Source organism: Zea mays, chromosome 1 (assembly GCF_902167145.1).
Source record: "Zea mays cultivar B73 chromosome 1, Zm-B73-REFERENCE-NAM-5.0, whole genome shotgun sequence".
In the NCBI taxonomy this organism is placed as follows: Eukaryota; Viridiplantae; Streptophyta; class Magnoliopsida; order Poales; family Poaceae; genus Zea; species Zea mays.
The window spans coordinates 107273262-107291132 of record NC_050096.1 but is presented as its reverse complement, the minus strand read 5'-3'; the positions used below and the strand labels follow the sequence as shown (position 1 = coordinate 107291132).

General features: G+C 45.0%; 2 protein-coding genes across 2 annotated transcripts; both read left to right on the top strand.

Annotated features, from left to right (window-relative positions):
* The first annotated feature begins 989 nt into the window (after nt 1–989).
* On the top strand, nt 990–10191 carry LOC103637741 (4-coumarate--CoA ligase-like 3). Its single transcript, XM_023301294.2, has 6 exons — nt 990–2256; nt 5993–6182; nt 8255–8391; nt 8651–8718; nt 8813–8915; nt 9777–10191. The coding sequence occupies exons 1-6, from the start codon at nt 1195–1197 to the stop codon at nt 9942–9944; spliced, it is 1728 nt and encodes a 575-aa protein (XP_023157062.1). The 5' UTR covers nt 990–1194; the 3' UTR covers nt 9945–10191.
* Nucleotides 10192–12516: 2325 nt separating this feature from the next.
* Nucleotides 12517–16491, top strand: LOC100283945 (choline-phosphate cytidylyltransferase B). Its single transcript, NM_001156843.2, has 8 exons — nt 12517–12857; nt 13184–13297; nt 14336–14431; nt 14523–14565; nt 14649–14804; nt 14892–14960; nt 15093–15203; nt 16040–16491. The coding sequence occupies exons 1-8, from the start codon at nt 12670–12672 to the stop codon at nt 16133–16135; spliced, it is 873 nt and encodes a 290-aa protein (NP_001150315.1). The 5' UTR covers nt 12517–12669; the 3' UTR covers nt 16136–16491.
* The last annotated feature ends 1380 nt before the right edge of the window (nt 16492–17871 follow it).

Below are 17871 nucleotides of genomic sequence, written 5' to 3'. Positions count from 1 at the left end.
GTTCACTATTTTGGTGTAGTGTGCTGGATGGTCTGTGTCTGTGGTCCGGACGGTCCACGCGCGCGCAGAACCAGTTAGGGTTCCGAGTTTCTTGCTACAGTTGTTGGCTAGATTCGCGGAATTAGCCCGGGAAATCTGTTTGTAACTGGTCCAGCCCCCTCCTCTATAAATACAGAGGATTACAGTCGATTAATCATCAACAATCGAATCAATAATCAGTTTATCTCGCATTTATTTCTTGTGCATTTAGTAGTAGGTCTAGTTTAGCTTTCCAATCCCCAAATTCTCCGCTTCTCTTCGGCTCTACGTCGACTAGAGGAGTCTAGGTCGGCCTGCCGAGCCTAGACAACACCTAGGATCTCTCCTCCCCGATGGGGTCCCTTCCGGGAGCGAGATCCAGGCGCCGGCGATCTTCGTCGCCCCTGCGTACGCGCGGACCGTCCGGCCTGTAGGCGCGGACCGTCCGACTCGTCAGGCAGGAAACCCTAGCCCTGCCACAGGTCGCGGACCGTCCACGCCTGTACAGAGAGCACCGCTGCCGATTCTCACGCAGTGGTTGGCGTCAAAAAGAACCAACAACACGAACCATATATCCGCGTTCTACCCGCCCAATTGCCATCTCTACTTGTATCCCGAGCCAATGCGTGCATAAAAAGATTACTTACCGAGATGGCGGATCAAAATGAATTTTTTAGTATAATTGAAAGAGCTGGAACTTCGTTCGGTTATTAAAAAAATAAAAATGTAACGTATGTGGTGTGGGACAATAGAGCAACCCTTCTTCTGGGTGGAAGTGGCGGCAGAAATTGAGAGTATTTTCTTTCCGGAGCAACAACACATGGCAGAACAGATCAATCCAAGGGCATCGTGTGTTGCTGGTGCTAAAGTGAGTTGCGGTTGAAATTGTTTTTTTCTTTTCGGACGCCGCGGCTCTGGCTGGCTGTGGCTGGAGGCTGGAGCTGGCAACCTGGCATTACGATTAATCTGTTGCATGAAGCAAACGATTCCTTGCACTTGCAGCTTGCAGCGTGCTTTCCGCACCTTGACGCCGTCGCCTTGATCCACTGCAGCTGGAGGGTGGCATCGCATTCGCAGCCGCCAAATCACATCTATTTATACTCGTCCGGCAAGGAGTCCAAAGAGTAGTGACACGAGAAGACCAGGGGAGGGGAGAGCCACAAATCTCCACTGACGATGCAGGACGCCGTGGCGACCCACGGCCCCGCCAATGCCGCCGCCGGCGCCACCTTCTACTGCGCCGCCGCCGGCGTGTACGCGAGCACGCACCCTCCGGTGGCCCTCCCGTCCGACCCCTCCCTCTCCCTCGTCCCGCACATCTTCGCCCGCCTACCCGCCGCCCGCCCCGACGCCCCGGCCCTCGTCGACGCCGCCACTGCCGAGGCCCTCTCCCGCGCCGACCTCCGCCGCCTCGTATCCGCCCTCGCGGCGGGCCTCCGCCGCCGTCGGGGCCTCCGTGAGGGGGACGTCGTGCTCCTCGCTCTGCCGAACTCCATCGCCTTCCCCGTCGCGTTCCTCGCCGTCCTCGCCGCCGGGTCCATCGCCACCACAATGAGCCCGTTCAGCGCCCCCGCCGAGATCGCCGCTAGGGTTCGGGACACCAGCCCCGCCCTCGTGTTCGCCACGCTCGACAACGTCGGGAAGCTCCCGCCGTTGCGCGTCCCGGTCGTCCTCGTCCCCGACGCCTTCCACCTCGCGGACGAGGGCGCCCCCGAGTTCGCACCCTTCCGCGAGTTGCTGCTGCTCGATTCCGAGCCACTGCCGGGCCCTTCGGTCGGTCAGGACGACGCGGCCGCCATCCTCTACTCGTCGGGGACGGGCGGCCGGAGCAAGGGCGTCGTGCTCACGCACCGCAACCTCATCGCCACGGTCGAGCTCTTCGTGCACTTCGAGGCCTCGCAGTACGCCGCACCTGCTTGTGATAATGTCTACCTGGCGGCGCTGCCCATGTTCCACGTCTACGGACTCTCGCTCTTCGCGGTGGGACTTCTCTCGCTCGGTTCCACGGTGGTCGTCATGAAGAGGTTCGACGCAGGCGAAGCCGTTAAGACCATTCGCAGATTCAAAGTCACGCACTTCCCGGTCGTTCCGCCCATCATGGCGGCGCTGGTGCACACCACCAAGCCAGCGGCAATGCCGTTGGAATGCTTGGTGCAAGTGTCAACCGGTGCAGCGCCGTCCAGCCGCAGGCTCATCGACGACTTCGTCAAGGCTTTCCCTCACGTCGATCTCATTCAGGTTCCTGCCTACCCCACTTACAGTCACTTCATTCGTTCTTCCCTACCTTGCCCAAGTTAGTTATGCTTATGCTTGATGTGGACGACTCTGCTATGCCACTACAGTACGGAACAAAACCGCGCACAAATCTGGAAATCAGTTTGAATCAGTTTCATTTAGGAGAAAAAAATCCATTCTACACTGCTCTGAAGTCTGGATAGTCTTTTAATAGGAACAAAAGCGTTGAGTTTTACCTAGTTACATATCAGGTAACCATGCAATATTTTAATAGTGTCAGATAGGTGAAGACAAGTGTCAACTAGCTGAAGACAAGTGTGTGTATTCCACATTGGTATTACATGCTCGTGGGTGCAGGTGTCGGAATCAGTGGTACAACGTACACGTGTCTGAGGTGCCCGTATGGGGTGTTTGAGGCTATGTTTTGCTCTCCCCTGTTAAAAATAGAACACCAACCTAGCAGGTAGAATCAGAAATTGTTTTTTTTCCAAAAATAGCTGCTTCCTAGTACAATTTTCGTAGCATCTGGCGATCTTGGACCCTACTTTTGACTTTCAGCTTTCTACTTTTCCAAATGGCTGGAAATAGATAGACATTTTACAAATATTTCGAGGGAGATAGAAGAGAAGGGTAGGTTTCATAGTTGTTTTAACTAGATAGCACATATCTCACAACAGCTTTTACACATCTAAACTAAAAATAGACCCTGGCTTAGCAAGTTCCTTGTGGACAATGTCAAATGTCACTAGGAATCTGATGTGAGTATAGGTTGTTTGGTTTGGCAAAAGAAAAAAAATGGATACGAATGTCTACGTAACAATAAGGCCTTGTTTGGTTCTTTTCAAAACTGTGACAATTAAAATGAGATGCAAACAAGTGGATTTTTTTTAGGGGGGAGGGATCCTTATAATCCAATTATCCATCTCCACCCTATTACTTAATCTCTCTTTAGAATTCAGGGATTCAAACATATCTCACTTTTTAAATCTAGATTCTACCATCACTGTTTGCATAATCTTATGAGATCCAAACACACACTCAAAATGATCATGTGCCTTTTTCAGAATTATAAGGTTAACCTTCCTAGAAACCGACGTGTGTCAGCAGGTGCGGTGTTTGACTCACAGGTTTTTTATGCCTAATGCCAACCACCACTTGGAATCTGACCCATGTGTATGTTCTCTGATTTTACTAAACAAGGACACTAGTATATGGGTAACACTAATAAACTCAAAGTATGATTCCATGTCTTGTTTAGAATTTTTTTTGAAGCTCAATGGGGAAATGCTCCCCACCTGACATTCTATTTCATTGTCGTTTGCTCGCAGTGACATACAAACAGCTTACATTTACAACCCGGCATGAACCGAGCTTGTTCTTTTTTGTTTGGAGGAGGAGGGGGTGGGGGTTGCTGTTTACATCTTATTGCCTCGCACTGGAAAACACCATCTGCCAGGCAGCACGCACACCCAGTTCTCTGCTTCGGTGGCTGTAGCACCAGATTTCAGCTTCGTTGCCGCATCGTTGCAGGAGACATTTTAGTGATGCTGCCTCCTGACGAAAGACCAGAGCGTTCCTACGCTTCCATAGTTGCCAGCAACAGAGATGAATGAATGATGAGAACTCAGCTTTTGGGATATTCGTAGGTCTTTCAACGCGATGAAGTTGAGACACTTCAAGGTCCGCTAGAATTTGGATGCCGATTGCTTGCCAGAACATTTTGGCATAACTGCAACCTAGCATAATGTGTCGTGCCGTTTCACCTGCCCACACTCTTCACAGCCATCTTCCTCAAGTATCCTCTTCTTCCTAAGATTTGTTTTGCATTGTATCTTTTCTTGGGCAAGTAACCATGCAAAAAACTGAGCATGCTTGATTCCTAATTGAGTTGACCTTCCTAATTGAGCATGCCTGATTCCTAGATCACCTGTCAATTCACTAAGACAATGGGGGGACATGGCAAATATTAAGCTAGACACGGGCGTATATGGTGTTTGAATTTACATGTTTTTTTGGCACAATGCCAAATGCCATTAGCACTAGTGTAGGTTCTCTAATTTAGCAAGCCAAAAAGAAAAGAAACTAGGACACAAGTATCCGGGTAACACTAATACACTATACACATACAAATGAGAATGGGCAAGGTTGATCCAACCTACAAGAGCAAGGTCAATGGTCCCAGGGGCCAACCTCAGAGTCTGAAATTGGTCAATAGAGTAAGATGGGTCGATCCAATCATCACATACAATCCATTTTTTCAAATTTGTTGATCCTCTTCGTTTTTCCAAACAAGCATGATTTGTCATAACTTTTAAGCAAGTCTATACTTGGAAGTAGATCAAGGAATATCCTGAAAATAGATAAAATTGAAATCTCATTCACTTTCAAACTTATTTTTTTAATGTGTTGCTAATATCCTTAATGTGTTATCATGATACTATTTAATCTTTTATCTCATCTTACCTAGAGGCGTTGATAATTTTTATAGCTCATGATAGCAGAAAAATATTTGAGCCGACTCGTGCTACCCAATGGACTAGCAAGGCTACAACTTTTTAGGTAAAATGTGCTGACTCATGATCCCTAAAAGTTTGCCTTGAGGCCACAGGGTGGGTCAGCCCATTCCCATCCATGAATACACACAAAATATGGGTAACTTGAGTACTTGACCTTCCCGGTTGACCATGCCTGACCATCTCTCAGTCTGCCACCGTCATGTGGTGATGTGTACCGTTGAGTCTAGCAATGGGCTTTACAAAGATTTTACTCTTTCTACTAGCAAACGGAAAATATTGTACTTTTCCCTTGAAGAAAAACCCCAAGAAAACAAAGATTTACAGCAAATTCAAGCATGTAGTGATGCCTACTGCTTGGCTGTCATTTTAGCAGGGAAGTATGGTTCTCAACCTTACAGCCACTAGGCCTGCATGCAGTGATGCCAGACTCCAATAGCAAACTTGCTACTTGGTGGTTTCAGAGTAGGGAACAGATTGATAAGTCAGGGTGCAATGGTTTTGATTGCCTTATGCTCTTAGTGATTTTGTTACTTTGGAAGGAAAGGAACCATCAAGTCTTTGAGGGGTTCAGTCTTCAACTATCAGTCTATCACTTCGGTACTGAAGATCAAGGATGAGTCCAGATTGTGGATTCAAGTAGGATACCATAGGGTGAGGTTGCTTGTTGCTCTAGCTTCAGTGTGTAATCTAGATACTAGCCGTAGCCTGTAGCTTTTTTTTTGGTTTTCTCAAGTAAATAAACCTCACCGTACCTCATGCCACTGAGCTGTGCGTGTGGTTGCATTCCTTTCTTTTTAGTGAAATATGTGTTCATGTTCATTTGTTAAAAAAAGAAATAGCTTAATTTATGATATTTTACACAATGCTAGTAGTTATTGAAATATGCTTTACTGATGTAAAAGCTTCAAGTCACTAACTGCATCTTAACATGTCTCCGTTTTTCAATGGTGCTTATGTTTGAAGAAGTGAAATGACAGGCTGGAATCTGTATCTTATTTTCTGTACATACAAAACTGTTGGAGTAATGGTTCTTTTACATTTTTGTTGCTGTCCTAGGAGATTCTCTTGGCTGTACAGCTTGTGATCCTGAGTCACAGAAGAAATTGTGCTCTTTCTGCAGAACTTTATTAAATGCTTTATAAAGACTGCTTGTTTTATTAGAAAATAGAGAAACCTCATACTGAAAGAAATACTCACTGTCATGCGATGTAATGTGTTCACAGGGTTATGGCATGACTGAGTCTGCTGCCGTTGGAACTCGTGGCTTCAATACTTCAAAGCATAAGAAGTATGGTTCAGTAGGACTCCTGGCTCCAAACATGCATGCAAGAATTGTTCATGTGGAAACTGGTTGCTCCTTGCCTCCAGGCTCTTGTGGGGAGCTCTGGCTCCATGGTCCAGCTATAATGAAAGGTAACCTCATAAGTTTAAAGCTACTTTGTCACTTTGGGACGAACTGGGTACCATTTTTTTTTGACGGTCATCGGTGGGGAGAGAATCCCCACCTGAATAAATCCATTAATAATAATGGCGTCAAGAGCTGACCCATGAATGGTCCACAGGATGAAGTTACAAAGAGATTTTACAGGGATACACTAGAGAGAGAAAACATACAAACATCATAGAGAAGACTAGCTATGCAGCAACAACAGTAGATTTCCAAAATGAATTGCCATCGAGCCACATGCTCGCCGAAGATGCCTTGATCTTTATCCTCCTCACGACTCCATGTAGCAACGCCGCTCCATTGTCTCCCTCCATTACGCGCAACGAGGGGAGGAATCCTCGAAGGGATGAGGGACCGCCCAACTGAGTGGGGCTATGAGTTCGCCAAAGAGTTCGCCAATCAAGGGTTACCAGGAAACAACGTCCTTCCTTAGAGTTGCTGAGTAGCATATAAAGCATATCCAAGTGATCCATCTGACCATCCGGCATTTGATGATGCTATCAACAACAAGAAGACCGTCGACGGAGCAGAGGTGCCAATGACCACACACGTCAGATCACAACTGAAGCCAGCTGCAAAGCTAAAGCTACCAAAAGAGGAGGAACCAAGATGTGTACGCACATCCCCTACCAAGGCTGCTAGGGTTGCCAGAAGGAGCAAAGTGACCAATGACAAATGAACGAGCACCGCCAAAAGATGACCCAATAACGACGCCTCCGAGGAAGATGACGTATCAACGCCATCGTCGTCGCCCAGCAAACTAGACCTTGGTTTTCACCTGGGAAATCAAAAAGAGGTCAAGAGTTCCACGACAATGCCCTCAGCAGGGTTTTTGCTACGCCCGTAGACGTTGCCATTGCCGGGCCGACACACAAGTCGGGCAAGGCTTTCGCCCGAACTCTCTCGTTCCTGCGCATGAGAGGGGTTGCGGACCCACAACAATGCCCTCAAGAGGGTTTGTGCCGTCAAGGGGCGTCACCATTGTCGACCCGACACGCAATCAGGCAAGCCCGGGCGGCAATCAGCACATATCTCGGTGTGGATGCCGTTGTTGCCGCCACTCCATTCGAGTCCAGCCTCCACAGATAGGGAGAAACTGGACCCGACGCCACTTGGAGCTTACAGAGCGTCAGGGGCGGGCACACCCGGTGGACGAGCACGCCAGCGGGGAGGGCTAGGCCTCAAGCACGGCACTCAGATCTCGGGAGTGATGGCCGCTGGCACGTGCCAACCAGCCCCACAATCCATTCCCCGAAGCCAACCATATCCCACAGACAGGGAGAGTACCTGCTGACATGGACGCGACGGAGCAGAAGCCGGCGCTGGGGAACTGGGGCATGGGCGCGCGGTCCTGCGTGCGTGCGCCGCGGAGCCGCGCCGGCTGCACTGCCACGCGGGCGGCGCGAACTTGAGCCCCGCCTGGGACGCGACTGCGCACGGGATGCGAACGGAAGCACCGCTGACGCGCGACGTCCACACTCTTACAGGGCCGGGCGCGACCCCACCTTTGCTCCACTCCACGAAGCAAGCTGCCTGGCGCTAGATCTGCCGCCCCTCGCACCACCGTCGCGGGCAGACCAGCCCTCCATGGCCGCTCCTCTTCTCACCCTCCCCAACCCGAGCAGAACTCGTGGGGAGTGACAACAGCCACCAAAACCGCAAGATCCGGCCAATAGATGACCAGATCCGGCGAGGAGAAGAGAGGAGCTGGCTCCTAGGACCTCCATGGAGCAACCGCGTAGAAGAAGAGGAGGAGAAAGCTAAGAAAACAAAAAGGAAGAGCCGCGAGAGGGTCGGTTGTGCGACCCGGTCGCTGGCCGCCGTCACTGGGTACCATTTTGTATGCACTCTATTAAACTCATGTTTCATTGTCAATTAGCATTCAGATGTTTAGTAGTTCTTTCACAGATAATGGAAGGATTGCTAATATGCTATAAAACTTAAACAGACCTGATTGTGCTTATCTGCTGTGAGCTGGTGATTGAAATCCTAATAAGACCACATATGTGTTTGGATTCTGAAGAACGTTTCTTCACAGGTTACTTGAATCATGTTGATCCATGCGCAATAAATGGTGGCTGGCTGCGAACTGGTGACATTGCCTACTTCGATTTCGATGGGTACTTGTATATAGTGGGCCGCTTGAAAGAGGTGATCAAGTACAAGGGATTTCAGGTATGCGGGCTTCCTTTAGCAGGCCAAATAAAGTACACTGTTTTTGCCATTGTTATTATATTATATATATTGTGAGAAGAACAAGCCTGGCGCAGTGGCGAGCCTTTTTCACTGAGCCAATGTTTCCGAGTTCGATGCAGCCTCTCTGCAAAACTGCAGAAACAAGGCTAGTTGTGTGAAAGCCGTCACCACCGGGCCTGTTCTTTTTTTATAGTAATAACTAATAACAAACTGTTTCCCCACCTTTTCTGACCGTCAGATAGCTCCAGCTGACTTGGAAGCAGTTTTGATCGAACACCCTGGAATTGTTGATGTGGCTGTGACGTCGTGAGTTTTAACGTAGCTAGTTCCTGATGTGTGTACTTCATATTTTGCCCTGCGCTTTATTGGCCTAATTAGAATCTTATGGTTCGACTGATAGTACTGAGGATGAAGAAGCTGGAGAGGTACCAGTAGCCTTCGTGGTGAGGAAATCTGGAAGTGGCCTATCGTGCACGCAAGTGATGGAGTATGTAGCTAAGCAGGTAAGGAAAAATACTAAACACCCTGTTCTTTCTGCTTCACCTTGCCACAACACGCTCCTTTCATAGCTATCAAATTTCGAGCAAGCGTTGTAATAAATCTAAGTACATACAGATACGTGTTGCTTTCACCCGAAAAGGACTAGTAACTAAAATGAGGCAGGTATATTAGCAAGTTTGAAGGTTGAGGTCGACTGGTTTGTGGCTGCTGTGCATGCCCCCCACCTGTGCTGCTGACTGCTGTGCACCAGTGCTGTCTCTGTTCTTTCTAGATACTCGCCATGGGCATGCATCATCCATGCACTGCGCTGTCGTTCACTAGTCTCAGGGTATCAGCACCATCTGGAGGGATGGCAATGTGTAACTAACTGGTAGCGGGGAGTGAGGTCAGGCGATTTGGCATGGGCAGCGCCACATCATCGCATCCCTGGAACTGGAAGAATCCGTCCTGGTGTAGCTTTCTTACACATATTCCAAAGGATTGTGCAATCACCCAGTGCTAACGCATCAGGCTGGCATGCACTCCTCCCATTGTTGACTCTCGGTCGCTTCTTTCAAGAACAACAATAACACTCTGGCTGCGCAAAACTAATTCGGTGGTTGGAGAGAAAAACAAAATAAATCCTTGGTTCCTGACTTCGTCAAGTAAGGTCAGCATAATGCATGAATGTATTTGATAATACTGCAGTAGTGCAGTGTAAACCTGTAGGCCGTAGTTGATTCAGTCAGCTGATAGCCTGATACATCCTGATACCTAGATTGATGGGGACTGGAATCGAACCGCTGCCCGCTGGCATGAAGTAGGAGTAGAGCTTGTGGATTTTGTGTTCTCTTTTTTTCCTACTCAAGTTCGTGATGGTGCAGGTGTCCCCGTATAAGAAGGTGCGGAAGGTGGTGTTCGTGGAGTCGATCCCCAAGTCGCCGGCTGGAAAGGTTCTCAGGAGGCTTCTCAGGGAATCTCTTGCAGCTAGCGCTGTTGCTGGTCCAACAAGTTATTCCGAGTCCAATTCCATGCGCCATTCGAGACTGTAACTGCAGGACAAGGCCAGCCAAGCAGGATCTCGGTCAGGAACAGTTTCCAGCTTTATTTTAGGTTGCCGTGACCTGAATAGGCCTTCTGTATCACAGTTAGGGGCTTAGCACACTCACATAGATGAACAAAGACCTTTTGGATTAGTTTGCTTGTTGAGCAAAATTCAAAGTGTAAGGAAGATGTTTTGTCTTCTTCTTCTCTTTGTGTCCTTCCGTTGAAAAATACCATGGTCAAATCTTTCTACAATCTGAAAAGAAGGTAGCCAAGTGATAGTTCGTAGTTCAAGAAACGGTTTCACGCTATGTTGGTCCTATATATATGGCTTTAGATTTTGACATTTCGGGAGAACTACAGTGATTGGATCCTAACTGTAGATATATAGCCTTCATCAAAATAAAAAAATACTTCTTGTGCATACGTCGTCTACGAGGAATGGAATGTTTCCTGGGTTGATTCGTTGGTGCAGAACACGCGTGATATTCTTCAGGTAGTAGCAGCGTGGAAGGTAGCTCTGCAGAGAGAAGAGACACATGCAAGCGATGCGAAAGCAGTGAAAACCTCTAGGAAGCCGAGAGGAGACAGGCGGCTTTGGCGCTTTGCGAAACCTCAGTGAGTCTCAGTGTTGGTTGGTCGCTGGCTTTTGCTCTCTGATCTGATGGCGACCCCTGTCTTTGCTGAAGTGTTTTTATTTGGCGGGCAGGGTGCTGGGCACGCACTGACCAGAGACGAACAAATCAACCAGCCGACCTGCCCGTGGCCCGTGGGGAAGGAACGAGCAGGACTGCAGGAGGAGAAGGCAGCTCACCAAACACCGACCAACGCGTTTCTATTTCATGTCGCTCTTCTTTCCCTTTCCGTTCTTTGTTTACATACTGCTGGAGTACTACCAAAGCCGTCCAGCAGGGTTAACCAAATCATTTTTAAACTAAAAACCAATCTTCATCCAAAACGATAAACCGCTCGAAAACCAAACCCTTGGTTTTCGAAGAAAGCGACAGTTTTGCAAATTTAAATTCAAAACAAAAACAAATGATGTGAACCCCGACGAGAAATTGTGTATCCAACCGAGAAATCCGTTTTACCAATCGAGAAGCCAAATTTTGTTGGTATTTAAATTCTTTGACCGATTTACATTTTAAATTCAAACAAAACAGTTTCTCGGATTTCTCGATTTAGAAGACGCTGGGTTTTACCGGTTTTCGTTATTTTTTTAATCTATTTCGCTGTTTTTTAATATTTTTCAAGTTTCGTGAATTTCAAATGAATTTCAAAAAACTGGCTAAAAAATTGTTACTGGTCTGGTCCGATAAGAAGAAACCGTTTTTTTATCCCTGTCGTGCAGGTCCCAAGCCCTCGCGCGCAGGGGAGAATCCACAAAACAACACTGGTTTGAGAAGACGTTTAGAAAATAGTATCCATTTTCAAGCATTTCATAGAATAGCACCGGTTTCACCAAATTATTTCAGAAAATAACACCCTATCTATATTTTGCATTTTTTATTGCTTACACCACATATAGATAGACCAAATTATCCCTATTCATTTCACATCCTATTTTTATCTCTTATGTCCATAAAAACATAAACTGATAAAACATATAAGCTCTATTTTTATGGACTAATTCCATGTATGCCATCAAAATGTATTTTCATCCCTTGTGTGCCATGGGTGGCATATAAGATTTTTTTGTGTGTGTGACATGTGGGACCAGTGACACATAAGAGATGAAAATAATTCCCGATGGCATACATGGAATTACCCTTATTTTTATAGTGTTAAACATACAAATAGGCACATATTTTTTTATGAAGGAAAAAGTTTAGATTTAACCGTTGAATTTCAAACCTAAATATTTTCAACATCAAGCTACTAAAATTTAGACATACTTGGTTCATCGAATGGTCTTCAAATGTACTTTCTCTGTTCCTTTTTATTTGACGTGGTTGTTTTTTTCAAAAACTTCAATCATTTGTCTTATTAAAAAAATATGTTGTATAAAAACTACTCCCTCCATCCCAGAATATAGTTTTGAAGTTTAATTGTTAAATCTAAACTTTATCCTTACAAAATATTTGTGTTTATTTGTATGTTTAATATTATTCTTAATAATATAAAATAGTGTTCATATATTTGTACGCATTTATGTTGTTCTTATGGACTGAATAGATAAAAAATAAGGCTGGGAAATGATAGGGGCAATTTGGTCCAGTTTTTGTGAGCTGAGAAATAAAAGAATGAAAAAATATAGATGAAATGCTGTTTCTAAATTTATTTGATGAAACTGATGCTGTTTTTAAAATTGCTTGAAAACGAGTGATATTTTATTTAGTACTAGTTTGGAACCATATTTTTCCAAGTGATTTCTATTTTTTTATAGAAAATTAATTTATTTTTTCTTGGGAAAATGAAAATTCTTAGAAAAAAATGTGGTTAGCCTAGCCTTAGATTGTTTCAAAGTAGCGATGTTTTGTGGATTCCCAGCACATGGGCGGTTGACACGGACACCGTGGAGTGGACACGGTCCCGCCGCTCCCCGCCTTCAACCCCGCGCCCCCACCAGGTGGATGGATCGAGTTCCGCAGCGATCCGCGCCTTTTTATTGGCGAGCCTGCACGCGGCCTTGCCCTCCCAGGAAGGGAGGCCGAACTGAGCAGTTCGACCAGGCAGCCATCCACCTCCAACCCCCCTTCGCCTGCGCAAATCGTTACCATCCCAGCGAGAAAGATGGCGCGCGTCTCCAATGCCAAGAAGCGGCAGGGCGCCAAGCCCGCCTCCGCGCTCAGCAGCACCGACACCAGCACCGCCGCAAAGAGGAAGGCCGAGGACGACCGCCCCGTGCGCGTCTACGCCGACGGCATCTTCGATCTCTTCCACTTCGGCCACGCCCGCGCCCTCGAGCAGGCCAAGATGCTGTACGGTCCCTTCTCTTCTACCCCTCCCCCTCACTTTCTTCATGTCAGATCGGCCCCAATGACACATCGATTTGATATCCATCCATCGATATCGATGCCTCGGACTCAAGAGTCTCAGATTAGATCAGATCTGCACGACGCCGGCCGCGGCGCGCTTGCCGCTCCCTCAGGCTCGTCTTGCGCGTGCCCGCCAAACCCACGCCGCCCCGCCGGAGTTGACATCTCAACAACCTCCATCACCTTGATCTGGATGCGCTTGATTCCATGCGTGCCAGTGCCATCCGTTTCGTTTTGATTCTGACGTGTCGTTTTGCGACACCTCGCAGGTTCCCCAACACCTATCTTCTCGTCGGATGCTGCAACGACGAGCTAACCTACCGCTACAAGGGCAAGACCGTCATGACCCAGGAAGAGCGATACGAATCCCTGCGGCACTGCAAGTTAGTAAATATATATATACACTCTTTTGTTTGTTACTAGTGCTAGCTACTAATTCAGATTCAGAAAAGCAAAGCATCTCTCATTTTCCCCTTATTATTCATCGTTACAGTATGATGCACAGTCTAGTATTAACATGTTCGGTCATTTCTAACTAGCATGCCCAATTTGTCAGTAGGGACCTCCTTCTGTTGTGTCCTCTGTTCTTAAGGCGTCGCCTAGGCGTCAGGGCGGTGGTCTAACGTCTAGGCGCCTTGCCCGCCTACCTCGCCTAGGCGTCCAGGCGGTGCTCCAACGCCTTGGACCGCCTTACCGCTTTAAAAACCATTGTTGTGTCTGTGTGATATGTGCGTGCGCGCTTGAATTTGCGAGCATTCTGTATTCATAAAATTGTGCCTGCTTTGCTGCCAAAATTGTACAAAGATGCATCATATTATACTATCTGTATAACAAGATCCAACAGCACAACAAGTCTAGTTGTATTTTCCCTTTTCGTGTGTGAGGCGTTTTGCTTCATGACTCAGAGCAGACCTCTCCTGCAGCTTAGGTTTCTCATTCTTTTCATATCCTCTAAATTGAGGATACTGTATAATTACATGCTGCGAATGGAGGTCGAGCAAATTATGCTCTCAGCTGGAGCAGCTACTCGATTCTCTTTCATGCTAACATATACCTTCACTATTTAGTTATTTAAGCCTCCATTCAGCAGACTGGACTGCCAGAGTACCTGCATATGCTAGTTCTGCTCTTGCTTTTTTGCATTGTTTAGAGTTCGCTTAGTCTTCTTAATGACTTATATGTTACCATGAAAAAAAACATTAGGCCTTCAAAGGGAGATGGTTTGTATTGGCTATAACAAAAATGGAAAACCCCACTTTATGTTACCATAAAAAAACATTTGACCCTAACAAAGAGGGGATTGTATTGGCCATAACAAAAACGGAAATCCCACCTGAAGTGGTGTTTTTAAACATTCACATTATTTATTTATTTAATTCAATATAGCCGGTCATATATTTGTCTAATGATTTCTGCTTTAGGTGGGTTGATGAGGTCATTCCTGATGCACCGTGGGTTCTCACACAGGAGTTTATTGATAAGCATCAGATTGACTATGTTGCTCATGATGCGCTGCCGTATGTGTGACCTGCACAACAGCTATTTCAGATGTCCCTTTTTCTTCCTAGTCTGCTCAACTAACTACAATATCTTTCTTTGTAACTGAAGTTATGCTGATACTAGCGGAACAGCAAATGATGTCTATGAATTTGTAAGTCTTCTTTCGTATAGCTAAGCTTAAATACATCTTCTGTATGCTTTTAGCACTGAAAGTATTGTTGGGCTATGTGGTAGGTTAAAAAGATTGGAAAATTCAAGGAAACAAAAAGGACAGACGGGGTTTCTACTTCAGATCTCATAATGAGGATCTTGAAGGACTATAACCAGTATGTCATGAGGAATTTAGCACGGGGCTACTCGAGGAAAGATCTTGGTGTGAGCTATGTCAAGGTTAGACACTTCCCTGATGGCACATGCTGAAGAGGTATAATTAGTTCTGTGGAATAACATATATCTTCCTCTTATTATTTTCATTAGGAGAAACAATTGCAAGTTAATATGAAGATCAATAAACTGCGGGAGACTGTGAAGGCACATCAGGAAAAGGTAACTGTTGATTTGAGATTCATCACTTGATCAGTACTTGTCGAGGAACTAGACATATTCCTTTCCATAGCATGAAAGACTAAAGTAATCAGTTTTACTGATATCTAGCTTCGTATGAAATATATCTTGCAGTTGCAAACAGTGGCAAAGACTGCTGGTTTGAATCATGAAGAATGGCTTGCTAATGCGGATCGCTGGGTTGCTGGTTTCCTAGAGAAGTTTGAGCAACACTGCCACAATATGGTATATTTTTTATAAGAATTGTGAAGTGTTGCTAAATGTAATTTTGAACTAGTTAGATAAGTGATAGATGATGATAGAAGCATATGTCATTGGTCTACTTAGTGGCTAACTGTCATCCCTCAATTAGAGGTAATCCTGTCTAGCCTTGCCTTATTTAGCTGATTGGGTTACTTTGGAAGGTTGGAGGGATAAAAGGAAAGAAGAGAGGAATTATATGGAGTGATTAGATATGAAGGCTATTTATATCTAACCTAGTAACCTGTATGAGGATTAGACACAAACGGGGATTAGAAGGAAAACTCTTCTTTCTTGTTCGGTTGCGGGCAAGGCCCCCAGTCGGCCTCCTCTCTCCTTCTAAACCCTAGCTACTGCCATAACATCTGGTATAGGAGATTGCCAGGTTCCAATGAGGGCGGCAAACAGTCGAAGGTGCCCACCCCTGCCGCCGTGGCATGTATCTATGCGTGCTTGGAATCCTGGCTGCCGGTGATCACTACCTCCAGTCACCACCTTGCCGCCGGATTCCCCTACAGCTTGCAGGGCTATGGGACAACCCTCCATGCTAGATTCAGCTGCAGATCTGTCCCAACTTCCATCGCCTGCTTCATGTCGACGACACTGCTTTTGCTGCTGTCGTTCCTTCATGCGCATGGGTAGCGCACCATTAAGGCTTGTTTGGTTAGCTCTCAATTCATGTGGATTGAGTGAGATTGGATGAGTTTGAATCCCAAACAAGTCAAACTTCTTCTCAATTTTTTCCAATCCCATCCAATCCATGTGTATTGGGATAATATTCATGTTAATTCAAACTGATGCCTTGTAATTACTGTTTTCAGGAAACTGCGATCAAGGATCGGATACAGGAGAGGCTAGGGAAACAGTTGAGCAAAGGAATAATCGCTGGTCTTGTGCAGGAACCGGTGACAGCCTAAAACAGGTGATGCTGTCAATGAAACGCACTGATGCTTTTCAGATCATCCTCCCGATGTGGTTCTGGTGCGAGGCTTGTAAGGGTGCAACGCGGTTGCTGAGACGTTTTAATTTTGTGGTGCATGTGAACTCTTCCCGTATACAAATGTCTATAGGAGAGGCGTTTGGTGTTTTGGGCATCGTCGTGGGCGTGTTTCTTTGTATCTAACGGGTTAGATTAACCTTTTTTTTGTATCGAGATTGATGTTCTTTCGTGGTTATAATAATAATAAATAATAATAATATTGTCAAAGCACAATGTTGATGACATTCTAGATTTGGTACCTTAATGACTCTGTATTTACGAATGTATGATATCATATCTATTCTTATACTTTTCTATTATTAAGAACGGAATGTGGGCACCTGGTGCTAACATGACTTCACCCATGCTGACACATTGGACCTGCCTCATGTGCCTCCCACTTGACTTCACCCATGCTGACACACTGAACCTGCCTCACGTGCCTCCCACCTCGCTTTCACGTACCTTGTTTAGAAATAAATAAAAATTATATAAAAAATAGTTGAGCGTGTTTCTTTGTATCTAACGGGTTAGATTAACCTCTTTTTTTTATTCTTTCGTGGTTATAATAATAATAATAATAATAATAATAATAATAATAATAATAATAATAATAATAATAATAATAATAATAATAATAATAATAATAATAATAATAATAATAATAATAATAATAATAATAATAATAATAATAATAATAATAATAATAATAATAATAATAATAATAATAATAATAATAATAATAATAATAATAATAATAATATTGTCAAAGCACAATGTTTGATGACATTCTAGACTTGGTATCTTAATGACTCTGTGTATTTACGAATGTATGATATTATATCTATACTTTTACTTCCCTACTACTATTACTACTATTAAGAATGGAAGGTATGGAAGGTGGGCACCTGCTGCTAACACGACTTTACCCCGCGTTGACGCACTGGACCCGCCCCACGTGCCTCCTAGGGATGAAAACGGTCAGAAACGGTCGGTAAACACTAAAACCATTACCGTTTTCATATTTTTTATCGGAAACAAAATCGAAAACGATAACTCTGGAAACAGAAACGATATCGGTATTTCGGAAACATCAGAAACGAAAGTTTGGTGCGGAAAATACACCGGTAACAGTTGAAATCTAAAATACGATCGGTAAACATATCAAACTTCAGAATACAACAAAGTTGACAAAAGATCACAAAGACCACAAGTTCACAATTCATGATATAACAAGTTCACAAGGATCACAAATTTATAATATAAAAAGTTTACAAAAATCACAAGTTCACAATATAACAAGTTCACATTATAGCAAGTTCATAAAGATCACAAGTTCACAGACTCAAAGTTTACAATTCACAATATCCAATCGATTTAGCTGACATGACATGCTTACTTATGAAATATTTTTTCCTCACATAAAGAGTTTTTCACAACCTCACAGGAAAACCCTAAAACCTAGTGTGTGGAAAAGACCAAATCGTTAATCTCAACTGCCTTCCAACACCATCTATCCAAAAAAAAATCTTAAGGCGTCCAAAAAATACATAAATAAGTAATCCTTATCTAGAGACGTACAGGCGATGCGAAAAATCATATGCTGGAAAATTCCGAAACATTCCGAGACATAATTCCGAGACACAAATCCGGTAATTTCCGACAAAAAACCGG